At 48.3% G+C, this 20,440-nt stretch overlaps 1 protein-coding gene across 1 annotated transcript; it reads right to left on the reverse strand.

Annotated features, from left to right (window-relative positions):
• Window positions 1-621: 621 nt before the first annotated feature.
• On the reverse strand, window positions 622-1,725 carry FOXL2 (forkhead box L2). Its single transcript, XM_066621506.1, has one exon. It carries the CDS (start codon window positions 1,723-1,725, stop codon window positions 622-624), a length of 1,104 nt encoding a protein of 367 aa, XP_066477603.1.
• Between the last annotated feature and the right edge of the window lie 18,715 nt (window positions 1,726-20,440).

Below are 20,440 nucleotides of genomic sequence, written 5' to 3' on the forward strand. Positions count from 1 at the left end.
CACAGCGCATGCCCCATAGGCACAGCTGCACCAGCACTGGAAAATTGGGTAGGATCGGCCCGGAATCTCATTTTGAAATGTGGCTTCTGGGGTGGAGATTTGCTTCCCCCTGACAGCCTGGAAGAATGTCAAGGAAATGGGAGGGGGGGGAAGGACAGGGACTCGGCTAGAGAGATGCTTCTCGGAGGGCCTGCGTGGAGAAGTTCTCCTCGGCCAAGGACACCTCGCTCACCCCAAGAACCGGTGCCAAGGAGGGGAACGAGGAAGGACGGAGCTGCGGAAACAAGGAGGGTGAGGAAGTCCTCGGCACTTAGGGCCCAATCCTAACCACACTGACTTGGGAGCAAGCCACATTGACTACAATGGGACTTACTTCTGAGCAGACATGCCTAGGCTTGGGCTATGGCGCTGCTGCCTCTACGCACACCCGAATCGGAGCATTTCAGGGTCGCAGATCTGGCCTTGGGGGGTCCCTCTGGGGGACTTGGTCTTTTTGGCACTACAAGTCACCTGAAGTCCCGGGGCAGGCGGGTCCAGGAGGGCCGTCCGAGGCGCTGGTCTTCGGCTGCTCCCGCGGCGGGACCCCCTTTCCGCCGCCCGCCGCCCCGCAGCCGGCGGAGCTCAGATGTCTATCCGAGAGTGGAGGGCGGCGCCGTGCTTGCCGTCGTGGTCCCAGTAGGAACAGTGCATCATGGCCAGCTCGGGCGGCTGCCGCGCACAGGCGAACTGGAGGCCGGCGGCGGGGGGGCCCCCGTTGGGCGCGGTGGGGGGCGCGGGGCTGCCGGCGGAGGCTGCGGCTGCTGCTGCGGCGGCGGCTGCGACGGCGGCGGCGCCCAGCTGCTGGGCGGCGTGGTGGTGATGGTGGTGGTGGTGGTGATGGGCGTGCGGGTGGTGGTGGTGGTGCGGGTGGGGGTGCCCCAGGCCGTTGTAGGAGTTCACCATGGCCGGCAGGCGCGAGTAGGGCCCGTAGGCTGCGGAGGAGGAGGGGGGCCCTGCGGAGAGCCCCTTGACGGCGGCGCCCACGGGGCTGAGGGCGCCCCCGGGGCTGCCGCCGGCGCCCCCCGCGCCCGCGCCCGCCTCCATCTGGCAGGCGGCGTAGGGGGCGGCGGGGGGCGGCTGCGGGGGCGGCTGCGGGGGCTGCGCCAGGCTCCAGGAGGCGGCGGCGTTGAGGAAGGGCGCCTGCAGGTATTTGGCGGGGGGCGCCAGGTAGCCGTAGCCCTCGGGCGCGAAGAGCCCCTTGCCCGGCTGGAAGGGGGCGCCGGGGCCGGCGGGGGGTGGCCGGAAGGGGCGCTTCATGCGGCGGCGGCGGCGGTAGTTGCCCTTCTCGAACATGTCCTCGCAGGCCGGGTCGAGGGTCCAGTAGTTGCCCTTGCGCTCGCCGCCGCCCTCGCGGGGCACCTTCACGAAGCACTCGTTGAGGCTCAGGTTGTGGCGGATGCTGTTCTGCCAGCCCTTCTTGTTGCGCTCGTAGAAGGGGAAGCGCCCGATGATGTACTGGTAGATCCCCGACAGCGTCAGCCTCTTCTCCGCGCTCTCGCGGATGGCCATGGCGATCAGCGCCACGTACGAGTAGGGGGGCTTCTGCGAGGGGTCCCCCTTCTCCGAGGGCGCGGGCGCCGCCTTGCCCTGCGCGGGGCTCCGCTCGGCCCCGGCCCCCGCCTCCAGCACCGTCTCCTTGGCCTCCTCGGAAGGGGGCTCCGGGTAGCTGCTGCCCCCGCTGGCCATCATGGCACCACCTGCTGCTGCTGCGCCTTCTCAGGTCCTGCAGGGGCTGGAGGGGATCGGCCCCCCTTCCTCGCCCTCCGGACCCCAGCAGTGGCTCCCCCGAGGAGGATCTGCCCGGACTTTAAGCCCTGGTGGGCCCTCTCCGCGGCCAGCCTCGTCCCCTCCGCTCAGCAGGCTCAGATCTCCACTCACTGCTCTCCGGGACTCGCTTCGTGCTGATTTGTATGGGCCCCGCCGAGTTCCGCTTTCGTCAGGATCCCTGGCTCCCTTCTCTCCCTCTCTCCCCCCACCCGCTCTGCGCTCCCCCCCCCCCAATGCCTAGGAGCCAGCTGGGCACGGGCGAGTTCATGGCGAAGTCACACTGCACGAGAAGCCCCCCCCCCAACCAGCGAGGAAATCGGATGCTTCAGCCACAGAGGGGAGGGGGTGGTGCCCCAGCACGGGGGGGAGTCTTCTGGGGGGCGAGCAAGCCACACATTCAGTCCTCTGCACGGGAGGAAGAGGAAGAAGCTGCATCTTTTGCAGATGCAACCTGGGAGGGGGGAAACCAGGAGGGGAAATCAAAACCTCTTTCCACCCTGAAAGCTAACTGGAGCTGCAGTTAGCAACTGTGATCTCATCCTGGGGAGGTGTGGGGTCCTCCGTTGCACAAAGGAGCCCACAGTTGGGAGCCAGAAATAACCACTCCAAAGAGGCACCTTAGGATGCTTCTTAGGATACCCTGGGGTATCCGATGGGCCACTGTGAGATTCAGGAAGCTGGACTAGATGAGCCTTGGGCCTGATCCAGCACTCAGTGGGCAACCATCTCAGTGCAATGTCTCTGCTTTGGAGGGAGAGAGCTGACAGCCCAATCCTATCCACAATTTCCTGGGAGTAAGCTCCATTGACTCTAATGGGACTTCTGAATAGACATGCATAGGATTGGGCTGTGGGGCTGCAATCCTATCCACTCTTCCCTGAGAGTAAGCCCCGTTGATTGTAATGAGACTTACTTCTGAGTAGAGATGCATAGGGTTGGGCTCTGAGAAACTGCAGTTTGCTGAGCCCCACCAAAGGTCGCCTAGTCCCGTGTTGCTGAGCGCGTTGTTTTGAGAAGCATGATCTGTGTTGTGTAACCTTGTCTAGAAACACAGCGATGCCCTAGTTGCTACTCGTACATTACACCTGGGGGCCACTCGCGAAATTGACAGGTGGAATGGGGGCAGTGACAGCTAAAGCAGGCACGGTCTCCACGGATCAGTCATAGTTGGGCTCTCTGCTTAGCCAGCGTAAGCATCACCCAGGCTTTCCCCTAAACAGAGCCTACTGAAGACGGGCCTGGATCCTTGTGGCATTCAAAAGCCAAACCCGATCGCCTCCAGGCTTGGCCGGGTTGCCTTCTCCAGACGAGATGTTTGCAAAACATGTCAGCCAGGTACCACTTGTTTATCGCTGCGCTTCCAAGACGCCCCCAGAGGTGAGAGCGGAGAGGCAGCCAGCAAGGCACAAAATGCGGGTAAGTAGCAACTCCTCAAGACTTCCCCACGAACCCTCACGCCGAGTCCAGAACCTGGTTCTCCTGGGTTGACTGGGACGCCCTGCCTGCCTGGGACAGGGTCTCCCCCACAGCCTTTCAGGTGCTACAGCGCCTGTCCTGCGAGAAATCCCACGCTCAGGCCGGCCTTGAGGCAGCCTCCCTGCTCGGGCGTTGGACGCGAGCCTATCAGCCAAGTCCCTGCTGGGCCTCCGCGCTCTCCCCGGAAGGCAGGCGGAGGTGAGCCGTCTCTCTCGGCGTTTCCGCAGGGTCGGTAAACAGCCGCAGCCACAGGTTGACGGGCTTCCACTACTGCGGAAGGAGCAGGCTCTGGCCAGGAAATCTACCCGGAAGGCCGCCCCACTGCTCGGGATGGACCCCTCGGAGCAGGACTTGTGCATCCTTCATTCATTTGCGGCTGGGCATCCCTGTCCTCCCTTCCAGGTGAAGATCGAGTGCGACTGTGAACCCAAGCCTATGCCTGTCTACTCAGAAGTAAATCCCATTATAATCAATGGGGTTTACTCCCAGGAAAGTGTGGCTAGGATCGGAGCCTGTATCCGCACAGTACTTGCGCACCACCAATGCGCTCATTTTCTGGCTAGCAGAGGACAAGATTTCCATTCCTTCCAAATTGGCAACTTTTTTTTGGACTATTTAAGCGATGGTTCTTTTAGAAATGTACACTTAAGGCTGCAATCCTATACACACTTCCTTGGGACTTCCTTGGGACTCACCTCTGAGTAGACCTGCACCGTTAATCTGCAATCCTATCCATACTTTCCTGGGAGCAAGCGCCATTGGATAGAACGGGACTTGCTTCTGAGAGTAGATATATGCAGAGGATTATGCTGTTGGTTTTTAGTCACAGTTTTGAGACTTAAAAATAAGGCACAAATACTGTCAGAAGTGGCGCCTCGGCCCTTCGAAGTTTCTTGACAGTAAAATGTCATTGGTGTCGATTGATCTGAGCTACATCCTATATTATTATTTTCTATTTATTTATACCCCGCCTTTCCACCCCATTTAAGGGTCCTCAAAGCGGCTTACAAAAATATTTCAATATGCTAAAAACTGTGCTAAAAACATTAAAACCGCCGCCATTATATTACACCACTACCATTATTATTATTATTATTATCATTATTATTATTATTATTATTATTATTATTATTATTATTATTATTATTATTATTATTTTTCCTCCTCCTCCTCATTAATTTATGGACCTTATCTTTTTGTTCATTCACAGAACAACTGAATTTTAAAATGAAGATTTTCTGCCTGTGTGTGGTGATTCAGACTGCAATCCTATCCACACTTTCCTGGGAGTAAGCCCCATTGACTTTAATGGGTCTTACTTCTGAGTAGACAATCATAGGTCTGGACTCTCATTTTCTCTTTCGGCTCTCTGATGGGTACTACTGATGGGGTGCAGATACCACCGACCACACTTGCATTGGGTTAGTCGGGATGCATCCAGCCCCTTGCATTTGCTTGCTTCCAACTGAAACGTGTTTACTATTGAGGTCGAACTGAAATGAGAAACTTACTTCCTGGAGGATCGCAGCCTTGAAACATCTCCTGTTCAAGTATAAGATGAGAAGACAGTCTCAGGGCTTGAGTAGCCCCAACCTGAAACTCAGAAGGAAGCCCATTTATTCTGCTGGGATTTTCTTCCAAGGAAGCCTGCCTGCCCATTCAGCACAATGGGACTCGTATAGACTCCTGCTCTAAAGAGCGTATTAAGGCTGCAATCCTAGCCACACTTACCTGGGAGCAAGCCCCATTGACTATAATGGGACTGACTTCTGAGTAGACACGCACTGGATTGGGCTCTAAGATCGGTACTTTCCCCCCAATATTTCTTATACTGTATTGGCAAAAAAATCTGCCCTTCTCTACACCACAATGACAGCCAAGTTCGCAGCTCAGAAGCAGCTGTAGCTTGAACTGGATGAGACTTACTTTCCAGTAAATATTTAACTGTTTACCAAAAGTTGAGTGGCCTTGTCAACTCAAAGCTCCCCGGGTGATCAGGGGGACGAGGTGTAAAATGTGCATCTATAGGTAGCATTTTTTGTTTAAAGAGCTGAAAATCCCTACTTATGGGTTGTCCAGAAAGGCAGTTCTGCTACTGCGCAATTCTATGTACGCTTACTCAGAAGTCATTCTCCCTGCATGCCGTGGGGTTTATTCCCAGGCAAGTGTGTTTAGGATAGTTTCACAGCCACATCCGAGGCCTAGAGTTCCCCGGGGGCTTTGCTAGGAGTAAACACACTTTCCTGGGAGTAAAGCCCACTGAGCACAATGGAATTTACTTCTGTGTAGACGTGCCTGGGAGTCCAATGCCAGAGTCTTGAGTCACCTTAAAGCACATTTCTATCAGCTCGTTTTGATCAGCACCTTCTCTGAATCCTGAGGCAGAGGGAGGGGAACGCTCTCTCCCTCCTCAGCGGTCAGATCACCAGCCCAGCCCGGACTTGTCCAGGCTCCAACACAGACAAGCCAGCCCCAGATGGTCGGTTTGCGGGGGAGTCAGTGGCTGTGCTGCGAAGCCTGCTTGCGAGGAAGCGAGACCCCCTCCCTGCAGCCACCCAGCAGGTCGCCCTTCCGAGCCAAGGGACTGTAGGCGCAGTGGCGTAGCTAGAGGGGGCAAAGCGCAAAGTTTGGCAGGGATCCTCACCGCGACGTGCAAGGAGCCCCTCCCCTTCGGAGCCATTCCAGCAGTGGGGGAGTAAAACGGAGGAGGGTTTCGAAGGGGAGGGGCCCCTTGCACGTCGCGGTGAGGATCCCTGCAGAACTTAGTGCTTTGCCCCCCTCTAGCTACGCCACCAGGTAGACGTCAGCTCGGGAGCCGCCCCGACGTCCCGGTCTCCTCTCCTCTCCTCCAGAGGAGACTCCTGCTCGCTTCTGGCCCGGCCTGGCTGCCCCGGGATCCGAAGACGGTGCCCCATTCCTGGCACCAGCGGAAAGCCCGGCGGGCGCCTGCTGGGACTGGGAGCCGCGGCTCTCTGGAAGGCGACGAGTCCGGGCCAGTTCCTTCCCCTGACCACCCAGGCTGACCAGGGCTGCTCCCCTCCCCGCTCCCTCGCAGGCATTTCCTTCGCAGGTGTAGCAGCAGCAGCAGCATTGTGGTGTGTGTCATCGCCTCCGCCAAGAGGCCGATCCGCCCCCCCCCCCGGAAAGCCAGCGGTGGCGGCACTCTAGGTGGAAGGCAGGAAGGGTAGAGCCGCGCGCCCCCGACCCAGCTCGGCCTTTCCAGTCTTTCCCCCACCCAGGGGGTTTCAAGTGAAATCAAAGGCAGGAGGAGGAGGGCTGCCTGGCCAAGAAGGTGGAGGGGCACGGGGGGGCAGGACTGCAGTCAGTGGGGGAGGTCGCTGTTCTGCTGGGGCCAAGCCTTGACCCCCTTTCCCCACCCCCACACTTCAGGATCTGAACCTAGAGACAGGGCAAGACCCATTTGGTTCAAGGCATCCAGCAATATGAATCCAGTGATCCTAAACTAAGAGAGCTGGAAAAATGGAAGGAATGGAGGCTTTCTTGGCGAATCAATACAGTCAGCATGAAAGTAGCATCTTGGGGGGAGGGAGGGAGGGAGGAAGTGAAGAATCCCTGAGGAGGAGGGATTCATGAAGCCCCCTCCCCTTTAAACGTGAGGGTTCCCCGTTCCTGGAGCTACGAAGTGAAGGCGGCCAGGCAATGGGCTTCTTGGCGATGCAGGCGCCGGGAACTCCTTTCCCAAAACCTAGTGACAGAAACCATGAGATGGAAAAGGCAGGGATCGTGTAGAGAGACTGCAGCTTCCTTGGTCAGAGGTCGGGATAGTTACCACCAGAACAATGACATCCAGAGCCCAAGCCTATCCACACTTTCCTGGGAGTAAGCCCTATTGAAGGCAATGGGACATACTTCTGAGTAGACAAGCATAGGAATGTGCTCCCAGTGGGCGAACTACACTTCCTTCTAAAACACACGCCCTCTGCTTGATTGCAGGGCAAGCGGCCTCCAAGGTCGATCTCCTAAAGCCCCGTCCACAGAAACCCACACCGGAGGATCTGAGGGTTAAGAGCCAGAGGGCCTCCTCGACCGGTACCATATTCAGCAGAAGGACAAGGAATCGATCCACTGTCGACTAATCTATATATTTAGATTTAAACGGAGCAGAGTTTTAAGTGCTTTTTCCAAAACAGACTAGGAAGGAATGTCCTTTGACATCTAGCTGGCATTCCCAAGAAGACTGGAGTACCTGGAGTACTTTTCATCTCCTTTTCATCTCCCATACCTCGATTTGACTCCCCATATAGGCTGCTATGGACAGGGGTTTTCGAAGAGACCCTGTTTAACCTCCTTTTATACGACCAGCGACCACCATTCTGGGAAATATGTCTCAAGTGGGATTTCCCGGGAGTAAGTCCCACTGAACACAATAGGACTTACTTCTGAGTAGACACGCATAGGTTTGTGCCCTAAATCAATAGTTCAGCACTGCTGTCTGAAAGCAGCAAAAATCATCCCACTGAACCGATAGCGAATCTCCCATGGATGAATTATGGTTGCATTTCTTTTGGGGAAAGAGCAATTTTGCAATGGATTTGCTTTAAAGTGGATTCTGCTGGATGCTTCTGAGACCATAGAAGGTGTGAAGGCTCTAAAACGATCTTGACTAGATGATCCTGAACAATTCGGGAGGTGGCGAATGGGGGGAAAAAATTCCCTTTCATTTCATTGAAATGAGGCTGGCTCAGGAAATATTAATTGCTTTCGATCACGGAGATAGACGCGGGGTGATGGGCAAAAGTGTTACCATCGTCCAATCAGGGGAATCACAGAAACGAGATTTTTTGAAAAAAGAGAGTGCTGTAGAGCAGAACATCATCACAATAATATAACCCCTCAAAATAATGAATGAATAACTAAATAAGCAAACAGACGCACAAATAAATTATCTAACTAAATATAACATTTCTGGCTTTCTGGGGATTTCAAAGCCCACGCGTCCAATAGTGAAAAGAAGTCCCCTGATTGCCTCACTACTATTAGTTTGGACACAACTCAGCCAACCTTAAGTACTTTTAACAGGTTGTCAGGTTGTTTAACATTAGCATCAATAGGACCCGCACTTAACATGGACTGGATCTAGCCTATTGCCGCACAAAGGGCCCAGAACGGAATTAAAGCGGCTTCAGGTGATACAGTGCAGTGTCCTTAAACCCTTCGAAATCCATTCTCGCCTGGATCGAGACCATTGGCTTTTTTCAAGGCTTACCCCGACGGTTCCAAAGGTAACAGGAGACTTAGGGCCATTCCGATTCAGTTTCTCACACGTTGACCAGGAAATTTTTCCCAGGATGAAATTTGGTTTAAATGCAAAAATCGACGGGGGGGGGGGGGGAAAGGAAGAGAGAACCTTTTAACTTTTTAACCTCCTTTAACAATTACCAACACTTTGACAAAGACTCTTGGAAATATACTAAATCTGTCCTCGGATGCCTATCAAGGTAACTTAATATACACCTAAATACATAAATGACATAAACACATAAATAACAGATACACTACATACAGTACAATAACATATGCACATGAAAAACAAGAGGGAGAGGAATAATATAACATTATGTGATCCGGTTATTTAGGAAGAATAACAGCAGCAGCAGCAGCAATAAATAATAATAATAATAATAATAATAATAATAATAATAATAATAATAAAAACAGCAACCAATATTTCACTGAGCGATTAGCATCTCTCTCTCTCTCTCTCTCTCTCTCTCTCTCTCTCTCTCTCAGGATAGCATTTAATAATAATGAAGAAGAAGAAGGTAGTAGTAGTAGTAGTAGTAGTAGTAGTAATAATAATAATTAAAAACAGCAACCAATATTTCACTGTGCGATAGCCTCTCTCTCTCTCTCTCTCAGGATAGCATTTAATGATGATGATGAGGATGATGATGATAAAAGCAGCAGACAATATTTCACTGTGCGATGAGCATCTCTCTCTCTCAGGATAACTTTTAACAATTGCTCCACTCCGGCGACCTCTTCTTGGGCAGGAAGACGACATTAGCCAGGTGAGAGCGAGGCTGTCCTTTCAATTCCTTGTCTCAAACTAAACACAGTATTAATTAATCCGGAACGAAGGGTACCCGTGCCCCTTCTCGTCATACTCACCCCCGTCAATCGTACTCTAGGTAGACATGCCCGTGGAAATGGGATCTGCTCTAAGGCGACAGCGACGGCCTGCCCTAAAGATGGGATGCGCTGGGCAAGCCACCCGTCTCTCCCATGCCTCTGAAAGGCTGACATTCGGACTCCAAGGAAATGCGGGGGGGGGGGGGGCGGAATTTCAGGTCTCTCCTTGAAACCTGAATTTTGGGAAACAATTCAAGTCATTTGTAGTCTCCAAGTGCCTCGTGGCAAAGGTAGAATAGAGGGGTGGGGGTGCGGGCAGGGCACGACCCACGGCTTAACTTTTCCCAGGCCTCCCCAAGTGTAAACACAAACTTTTTGAAGACGGACCGGAAAAAAGCGTGGCTACAAATAACAACAAAAGACCTTCTCGGTGCATTTCAGAAACGGGTTGGTTGAGGTGTGTTTTGGGTGGGTGGAGGAAGAACCCAACTAGAGGGCATCATCCCCCCCCCTCCACGAAACTTTCTTGCAAAGCCGTCCATTACCTACTCAGCCTGGTCACTTTCGGGCCCGGTGTCTCTTGGAACGTGTCAATTTCACACCCCTTCCAAGCCAGGAGAGGAGCCTTGGCCCCTCCTGGACCCTGCTTCCTACCTCGCTCTGCTGAGAATGAACCGGAGCTGACCCAGATTGACCCCCAGCAAGATGTGATCTCTCTCATTCTCCAAGGAGAAAAGCAAGCCTGTGTGGGGCTGTTGTCTGTGGGCACCTATCCCCTCTTCCGTTTCTATTTTCAAGCCTGCTACTTGAAGGAAGAGTGCTGAGAAGGGGCTGTTTCAGAGACTTCGTCTGTCTCTTTCCCCTATAACTTTATGATCCTGGATAAGGAAATAGGTTGTGTTCAACATTACCTTTGAGGTACTGTTCCTCACTCTGATGAAGACATAGGAGACTGTGGAAAATAGAAGAGGTGGCTCTTCTTGAAAGAGGAAAAGCACATCAGGTTTTGATTGGATGAATCCTAAACCTATTTTAAAGGTCATGGGGGAGGGGGGGTTTCTTCTAAAAGGCCTGGTCTTGATGATGCAATTTCTTTGCATGCACACTCCTTTAATGACCAGTTATGTGCAATACACACACGTAGATGGATAAACAGCAATATGTCTCAGGTACGTAGCTTGAGAGAGATAAAAAGATTGAACACCGCCAAAATGGTCTAGTGGGTTTTCAGTCAGGTTACTGTCCTGCTGAAAGCAGTGCTGGGAAAGTGTGAATGGTCTTACAGTCTATGATTTATGATTCATTCTGTGGATTCTTACATACTCTTACTTGGAAGTCCCACTGCATCTGGGGAAACAACAACCTGTATGTGGTCATTCAGTGAATATATGCCTGGAGTAGGATAGCTCTACCAACAGTTCCAAGCAGGAAGTTATTTCATACCAGAAAGATGCTGTCTCTCCTCTCATGAGCCTCAAAAGGGCACCTTAACTGAAGATTTTCAATATGCAAATACATAACATTTAAATTAACCAGATTAAAATCAGTGATCACTTGAGAATTCATGCTTTACTGTGTATCTAGGGTTGCAATCCTATGTGCACTTTCCTGTGAGTAACTCCTATTGACCACAATGGGACTCACTTCTGAGTAGACATCCATAGGAGTGCACTGTAGGTTCTATTTTTCTAATTAGCCTTGGAAGAGGCTCCCAAATACAGTCTGACAAATGGCCTGCAATAGGAATACTGATTATGAAGGCTTATATTCTGAAATGAATTTTCAAATAAACTATGTTTGACAAGTGCTAGTCTACAGCATACTTGTCAGAGAGAGAGAGAGAGAGAGAGAGAGAGAGAGAGAGAGAGAGAGAGGTGTATACTTCCAGAGAATAGGAAGATACAAGTAGTCAACTCTCTGCTGCAAGGGAGGAGTTTTACCAGGTCCCTACAGGGCAGTCTAGGGTGGGCAAACTTTCAGCTTTAGGGATCCTGGACCTTTAACAATTGCATAGAAGAGGGAATCTTAGCAGGTGCAGCTTGTCATCTCACAGACTGTTAAAGCTCCAGGATCCTTAAATTTGAAAGTTTGCCCACCCCTGATCTATGCAATCCAACCTGTAATACATAGGGGGTGGTAAAACACCTGTTTGGCATGGAGAAGGTCCCAGGTTTTAACCCTAGCATCTCTAGTGGTAAGCCTGGGAAAGACCCTTTCTGAAACCTGGAGGGCTGCTGCCCATCAGTTTAGACAATATAGACAATAGACAATGAACGTAAATGGACTAGTGTCCAGCTCATTATGAGACAACTTCATATGCTGGAAGGAGCCATCGGTCAGTGGTAGAAGATATGCTTTGCATACAGAAGATCAATCCCAAGCAACTCCAGATTGGGCTGGCTGAGATCTTTGTTTGAAAACCTGGAGAGCTGCTGACAGGTAGTGTGGACAAACCTGACCTAGACTGGGCAATGGCCTGACTCAATTTAGAGCAGCTTATTTGTTCAATGTGCCACAAAGAGTATTATTATTTATTATTATTATTATTATTATTATTATTATTATTAATAAACCACTTTTCAACAAAAAGTGAACAAAGAGTTTTACAGAGACAATCAAATAACTAATGGAATCAAATAACTAAATCAAATAACTAAAGAGTAGATGCACTATGCAAAGGTGCCTGTGGATCAGCTGCTCCTGATCACTCAGAATTGCCCCCTCAAACAGAAAAAAGCCCCAAGCACCATACAAACTAAGGACCAAGTTTTCCCAAAGCAATATCTGTAATAACTCAGTTGCAGTTCTTGCATCATTTTTGAACTTGTCCAACAAATATCATGCAGCAGCTTTGCTTCATATAGCTGATTGCTTTTGTTTTTCTTCCTTGGATAGGGGTAGTTCTCAAAATGCTAAAGTCCAAAGAATGGCATCAGAAATGTATTCTACTCCACTTTACAGTTAAACCCACAGGTGTGTATTCTGGCTGATTAACAGCACCCCAGAATTGACTTAGAAGCAAGTCCCATTCATTTCAGTGGAACTTTCTTCCCACAGTGTTTAGAACTGTGGCTTCAGTGGTTGCAATTGAAATCAATAGCATTTGCTTTCACACCAATCTCCAGTAACAAGTTGCATTGAGATAATTAAAATCCCAGATGGGGATGAATATACCAACAATCACACCTGTCAGATTCAATGGGAATCCTCCAGATGAATGTCTCACTGATTCAGGTCAAGCATGTTGAAGATTTCATGCCTTTACAATCAACTCTGATAGAATGAAGGACTCCAGTAGCCTAATTGTTTGGTTTAATTGGGTTGTAGATCACACTGTCTGAACGATAAGGTATTTCAAAACACCTACATGAGATTCTAAAACTTGCACTCCTGGGGATGTAAGGTGTAAAGTTTCTCATATACACCAGATTGAAATGAGAGATTTTTCATTCCAGGTCATCAAGTTTCATTCCAGTCATCATGCATAGGAGAATTTCCTGGTATATCCTTTGGCTTCTGATTCATTACATCCTTTGACTGTTTAGCTATTGGCTTTGAAGGGCTACTCACAAACCTATACATATTTTCCAGAGAATAAGACCCATTGAAAACAGTGGGACTTACTTCTGAGAAGACATGCATAAGGCTGTGTTGTAAGGCTCACAGGTTTAACCAATTGCCTAAGGATTTTGGCAAAAGTTGTCTCCTCTCCTCTCAAATTAATTCGTGATACAGTTGCTGGCACTATAAATATACGTCTGTGATCTTATCCCAATGCTTGAAATCATGCATGAACCCTCATAGAATTTCAGCTAAGCAGTAAAGGAGTGAAAGGTATTTATTGTGCAATCCTTACCCAAATCCACAGTAACAAATTTCTAATTTTTTTGTTTTGCCAACCTCCTGTTAATTCTTGACGTCATAGACCATTCAAATATTTCTTTGAGTTTATTTTGGGATTCAAAGTATATAGTATTGAAAAAAAAAATCAGAATAGTCTTTATCACAGTGTGTACCCCTGCATGAATTAATTCCATTGTGGAAAAGTGTAAAGTAGCTGAATGTGTATTTCATAGTGTAATGAAATGACAAAGAAAATTCTAAAGCTTCAGACTTATTTTAACAACTGGTTGCCAATGTGTACCTGTGTCCATAGGAAATTAAAAATACTCCAGTGAAGCATTCTGGCTTTTTCATACCATGTGAAAAGAACAAACTTCTTGAAATTATTCTGACTGAAATCACAGCATGCGTTAATCAGAAAACCAAGCTGGATCCACACCATTGGCTGGAACCACACAAATGGTCATGTGATGCAATGTCAACAGTGTTTTTTTTTGGTGTTGGATGGCAGTCTAGTTGGCTATTATGGGTTCACTGGTTACAACTCTGCAGGATAATCCTGTGTCGCTGCTGTCCTGCCGTCACTGGCCTGCAGCAGGGCTGCTGAACATTGCAAAGAAAAACAAACTGGCCTCCCTGTTTTGAACAAAAGAGAAATGATTTCCTTTTAGGAAGCTGTAAACAAAGACGGCCCGGCTGTGCTTCAAAGGCAAAGGACAGGAATGTTGCATTTCCGTGGGCATCTTCTATCTAGAGTTGGAATAAAATGTGGCCCAAAATAAAAGTTGGCAACATTGTATGATTCAAATAAATGGTGAACCTAATTACCAATGCCAGCATTCTACTTATAAATGACTTTCAAATACTAAGCTCAATAACCAGTCTGACAAATATTAATTCCCTCTTTGCCTTCAAAGTCTACTTCCATTGTTGCAATGATCAAACTTATTTTGTGGTATACAGTATTGTCTTGGAACTATAAGAATGGGTTAAATGATTTCAAAGAGCATGGTAATCTTTCCTAAAACAGAAGACAGAGAAGTATGATCATCCACATGTTAGTGTAGCATTAGCAGACGGATGGTGGAGAAATCTTATGGTAGTTAGGAAAATATACTTAATGAAACAAATACAGTTTGCTCAAGAAAATGAACTGAGCAGAACAACGGGAAATATTAGGAGGGGAAAAAAACCATCAAAAAAGAATATCTAGACCTGAGCTGTTCAATAGTCATTCTCTCTTGCCAGAAAACTCTGGAAATGGCTCTGTAATGCAAAGATTTCCAACAGTAAATTTTCAGCACATCCCAGAGTTGCAATTCTCAGGGTTCTTTGGGGAAGTTGTGGCATTGTCTATAAGCAAATGTAAAAAAAAAACCAACCCCATGGTTCATGAGACAGTTAGTGAAGCAAATCATGGGCATGATATCAATTTGTTCATTAGACCATGCAGAACACAAATTTTGGGACCTACATCCCTGTCAAAAATGGAGTTAGATTAAAAAACCATTTGGCGCCCAGTGGTTACGTTAGTGACATGTTTGACACTCCCAATATGGGTTGAGTAGTATGACGTGAAAGGAACTGTTGCTGTAAAGTGCTTTCTGTTTCATCAGGAATTGGTTCTGGTTCAATAAATGTGTAAAAAAAATCAGTATTATCCACAACAACTATTATACATAAGTGACAGTACCATTAGAAATCTTTTTTTTCTTCAGCTGATGACAGACTAGGTGACTTTTTTCAGCTTGCTACTGCTATAGATGTACAAAATGTGTTATAATTCCATTTTAAGGTAATGACACAGGGAATGTCATGTCAAGGTCAATGACACATGGGAATGCTTGTATAATTTTGAGAAGTACTATCTGTTCCTTAGCGTTCTGTCAGTCTGAGCAGTGCCATCCCTAGAAAGGTGCAGGTAGACAGGGTGTGGGACTGAGGAAACTCAACCAGTGCAGGCCCCCCTATTATGGCCTTATATAGGTCATGAAAATTCAGGGCCAGGGCAGCTGCCCCAGTTGCCCTACCCAAGGGACAAATCTGAGTCTGAGCATTATAGTCATTGTAAAATCTAGATACATTGTTTGGTCACTATGAAGTTAGGCATGGAGACTCTGTGTTGTGAGGGGTGTAGTTTGACCAAATCATCTAGAGCAGCCATTTTCAACCACTGTGCCATGGCACATTGGTGTGCAGTGAGTGGTTCACAGGTGTGCCACAGGAATTTTGGGGCAGGTCATTTATTAGTAGGGCCAATGAAGAATGTGAACCCCCCCTCCACTGGCAGCATGGTGTGTGTGCCTTGCCAATTGTCAAAAACCTGATGAGGTGCCTTGACAATTTTAGTGCCTTGTCAGTGTGCCATGAGATGAAAAGGTTGAAAATCACTAATCTAGAGTTTCAACAATCAACGCCACTTTGAATTGAACAAGAAAGCACATTTGCATCCAATGCTGATGGTATAAAATGAGAGTCACACAGGCCCCAACCAGTATCTGTGCAGAAACTTTCTGGACCAATTGATGCTCCCAGATGCTTTTCAAGAAAAGCCCTACACTGAACACATTACAACAGTCTAGAAGTGACCCAATCCTATTTGGGCCTTATGCTGATGGATCTCATGATCCCGCATAAGGCTGGGCTTGCTGTCACACAAGCCGCTCCAACAGTGGGCAATTCACTACTGATGGTGGAGGAGCCAGTAAGCTTCATGCTGGCAGTGGTGGACCACCAAACCTTTGCCAGTGCAGGTAGGTCAGTGGTGGGGATGGATCAGGGGAAGATTGGGGGTGGAACTGGGTAGGGAGTGGGACAAGCCGGGGGGCAGTTTGGCTGTGGAAGGGGAAGGATCTCAGTGGCAGCCACACATGCTAAGTTCCTATTCCCCCTTTCTGGGCCAGTCGTGCCACCAGAAGTCTCCTCAGACTTATGCCAGCAAAAGAGCTGGTGTATTTCCAAAGAGATGCATTAGAGACCAGGTGGCCTAAGGATAGGTTAGTGCTCCATCTTTGGCGCTGCATGCTCTGGACTGGCATTGATAGGTTTTGACTCTATAGCTGCAATCCTATGCACACTTACCTGAAAGTAAGATCCATAGATCATGGAAGTTACTTCTGAGTAGGCTTGTGTTGATAGTCATATGTTACACTGGCCCGATCTGCCTTTACTAGAACAGGGTGCAGCTGGTACACAAGCCAAAACTACAAAGGAACGCCTGCTACAGCCACTACCTGATCTTCCAGGAGCAAAGCCAGGTCTAGAAACTGCAAACCTTGAATTTCAAGGAGAGTACTACTCCTTCCACTACAGGCCATTTTCAAATCCAGACTGGCTTTCTTACTGACTGGCAACACCTCCTTGTGATTGAAGGGTACTCTAGATAACATTTCCCACTTGTGGAGGAGATTAGCATCCCTACTCGGTCATGTATAGATTATTACTGGTAGAGTTTAGGCTCACTGGGACTTGCTACCTCTGTGGGATCCTATTCAGAAGCCCTGCCCTGGGAGCACTATTAATTCTGATGGGCACCTGACTGTTCTGAGCAGTAGTGCAGTAGGCAGGGGCAGCAGGGGTGGTCCCCAGATGCAGTAGCATGGCAAGTGCCCCAGGTGATGTGTCCTGGGGGAGTCAAGGAAGTGCCACTGAATCCCCTGCTGAGTGGAGGTCCACGCCACATTTGGCGGTGGATGGGCCCTCCCACCCCCTTGAAGCTTTGAACGACCAGAAATAGTGGCCCACGGAAGCACTTTAGTGGTGAAGTGGGTGCCATGTTTTGCTATCTTTGGGTGAGTACAGGGGGTGTCATGCTACATGGGGGGGTGATAACTATCCCAGGGGGACCTGTACTAGCAAAGCCACTGGTTCTGAGGGATTTTGCTGCCATGAAGGCTGACAATTCGGCTGATTTCCTGGTTGACCTTTGGCATGAGAAAATGTCCAGGGCCAGGATCTTGACCAGTCACAGAAAAAAGATTGACCCCAAGTTCTATGAGGAGCTGCTGGCATTGAAGTTACTGAGTAGTACTTAACTAATGGTGGAGGAAAACTCATGAATCTGAGCAAGCACAGGCTAGAACTCATTTTAAGGCCTACTCTCTAGCATTAGCGTACTTTAGTGTGGCAGCAAAGGAAGTATACCTCTCTGCAAAGAGGTTTCCAGTGGAACTGTTCCATGTGGTGTGGGGTTTATTGCATCTTGGGCACAAGGAGCTCTGCAGGAGACATTGGTGGCTCACTGTGACCAACATGCAAGACACTTTCTGAATAAAATCACATGCATTCATGACTAAGAGCCCAGTTCTATTTTTCTGTCCTCGGATGCAGCTGTTGTATCCAATGGAGGAGGGGCAGATTGAAAGGCTGTGGAGGGGAAAGGTAAATTATTTCCCGTCACCACATTGTATCACTCCCACTTTGCACTTGGTCTTCTCAGAGCTGGTGCAAGTCCAAGGAGAAGAAATGGGTGGGGAGGATCAAAAAAAGGGGAATTTGGCGCACGTCATTGCCATCGGATCCGCCTCTTCCACGGCCTCCCTGTCCAGTTTTGCCTTGTCCCTGTGCCCTCCCTGCCCTTGACGTTGCCTTGCCTGGTTTGGTGGGCATGGGAAACTGGAGATGAATGTGGACCTCTTGCGGCAGCACTCCCCAAAAGGCACAAGCTGCATCCTATTGTGGGTGATCCGACAGCCTACAGAAGGTAGGTAAAAACACTTTGTACTTATCTCCTAGTAGACTGCCCAATTGCCAGTGAACATCCTTGGACATGCACAGCCAATTTTGATGGCATACGTCCAAGGGTAAGGAGGTTTGAAATAGAGGAGATAGGTTCTGGTGTGTGCCATTGCAACCATATCCTCCCTCACCCAGAAATGCCCCTCCCACTTCCTCCCTCCTGTCTGCCCCCACCACAGCCACTGCAGCAGGTGGCATCTTCATTACCAGCAAACCCGCACAGCCACCGGTAACTGCACTGGCAACCTCATTACAGTCGCTGGTGGCATTGGTGAGTGTAATGACACTGTTCAATGTGTGTCTGCTCCAGGCACTTCTACTGGCAGAGCCCAGCAGATAGAATTGGGCTGAAAAAAATCTTATGGTAGCTTAAAAACTGACACACTGATTTCAGCAAAAAATTTCATGGGTGATAGTCCACTTCATCAGATGGATGGTGAAACCTACTGGTTGGCAACCTTCCATCTCAAAAGACTATGGTATAAGCCTACAGCACTCGATATTCCCACGCGGTCTCCCATCCAAGTACTAACCAGGCCTGACCCTGCTTAGCTTCCGAGATCAGACAAGATCAGGCATGTGCAGGGTAACAGTTGCTTATTGAAACCTATTAAGAGCTCATTTTCTTGCTCCTCCTCCAAAAAAATGTACATGTTATTATCTGCTAACCGTGTCCTTCTGCCATTGACATGGGACAGACAGGTCAGCCTCTACAGAAAAGAATACATGGATAAAAATTTGACAACAGAAATGGCAACATCTAGAAACCAAGTGGGGAACATTTTCAATCCCCAAATCATTAATTATTCTGCAAATTTTAAGGTGACAAATCTCCAACAGAAAAACTTCAAAGGGAGATTAGATCAAGGAAAAGCTGAATTAGAATTTAAAACAAGCCTTGGCACCAATTATGGGGGGAGGGGCACTGAATCACAACAAGGGCATCTTATTACATTATATAATTGACTTCATACCTATGAATTCATGACCACCAATTATGAAGGGTCACAGTGCTTATTTTGAATAATTGGAAGCTTGTTATGAGACCCACCTTATTTCATTTTCTCTTGCAAATTCTTCCACTGTTTTCAATTTTACTGTACCCCTATGTGTACACCCTCCCACCCATTCACACCTGCCTACTTTATACAACCACAAAGCTTATGCAGAAATAAATTTGTTAGTCTTTAAGGTGCTACAGAACCCCTCTTGGTAAGCTATGTAGAAAGTCACTGTTGTTAGTGCTAGCTGAAAAGTTGGCATGAAATTATAAGATTTATACTTTAAGCTGTGCCTACTCTATGAAGTAACAACAATCTAATGTGTGCTAGCAATGTACAATGTACCAACCTAATTTTAAACACGCATTTCATAAAACCAACAAAACCTACTTAGACCTTTTAATCTTAGTGCTGTATTAGTCAAACACACAGCAGATGTCAGTACATTACACATCTTAGGGAGGCTATAATATAGATTATAAGTGGAAAAGCACCAATAGCAGAAGTTAAATTCGGGAAATCACAATGCACTGGGAGTAATGAGAACCTTACTTTTCTCATTTAAGGTGTTTTTAATATATGGAATCTCACACCTCAGCTACTTTTCCAAACACTCCTTCTGGAAATATTGCCTAACTAAAATGCTGCACTTCTTCCCAGGAAATTTTTTAAAAATTGAAATATACTTTTGTAAGGACTGGAATATTCCTTTGGTAGCCCAATGTAAGGGTTCCAATGAAAGGGGAAGGGGGAGAGTATTTTCCCTTGGCTGTATTTCAGCCTGTAATTAAAAGTGATTCACAGAACCAATCTAGTATATACCATGGCTGTTCCTTTGTCCTGCTGAAATGAGAGATCTTTCCAGATTGAGGGAGCCAGCCTAAGATGATCAGGTAAATTCCCTGATCAGGATGTCATCTTGAAACATAGCTGGGTCACCTAGTGTCAAATTATGCATCTCCTAAATGAGAATTATGTCTCGCAATTCTGCTTCTACTGAAGTAGGATCTCAAAAGGTATGCAGAAAAATTAGTTTCTTGCTCCTATTGTTCATAGGTCTCACAGTCTCAACCTTCCTTGTCCTTTAGCCACAGACACTGGCAGCCCAATCCTATCTCACAGCCTATCACTGTAAGCCCTAGACCAGTGGCACAAAAGCTATGCTGCTGTTGGGCACTTCTGGCCACTGGTGAAAATGGCCAGAGGTTCCATGCACATGACAGTGGCTCCCAGATGTCCCACTGGAGCAGGTAGAGTGGTGGTAGGGGGGCTGTTTGAGCGAGCATTGTGGGCAATTTGGAACAAGGATCAGCCAGACAGTTGGTGATTTGGGGGCATTTTGGGGGAGTATCTCAGTGACAGTGGCACATGCAGAGATCTTATCCTCCTTTCCCATGCTGAACTTACGCATGTCCAAGGAGACTTAGGGCCCAATCCTTTCCAGCTTGCCAGTGCTGATGCAGCCATGCTGACAGAACATGTGC

The sequence above is a fragment of the Tiliqua scincoides genome, chromosome 3, assembly GCF_035046505.1.
Source record: "Tiliqua scincoides isolate rTilSci1 chromosome 3, rTilSci1.hap2, whole genome shotgun sequence".
NCBI classification, from domain to species: domain Eukaryota; kingdom Metazoa; phylum Chordata; class Lepidosauria; order Squamata; family Scincidae; genus Tiliqua; species Tiliqua scincoides.

Bases quoted from the DNA above. Each gene is read 5' to 3' on its own strand.
- FOXL2 (XM_066621506.1), bottom strand. From the start codon at position 1,725: ATGGCCAGCGGGGGCAGCAGCTACCCGGAGCCCCCTTCCGAGGAGGCC.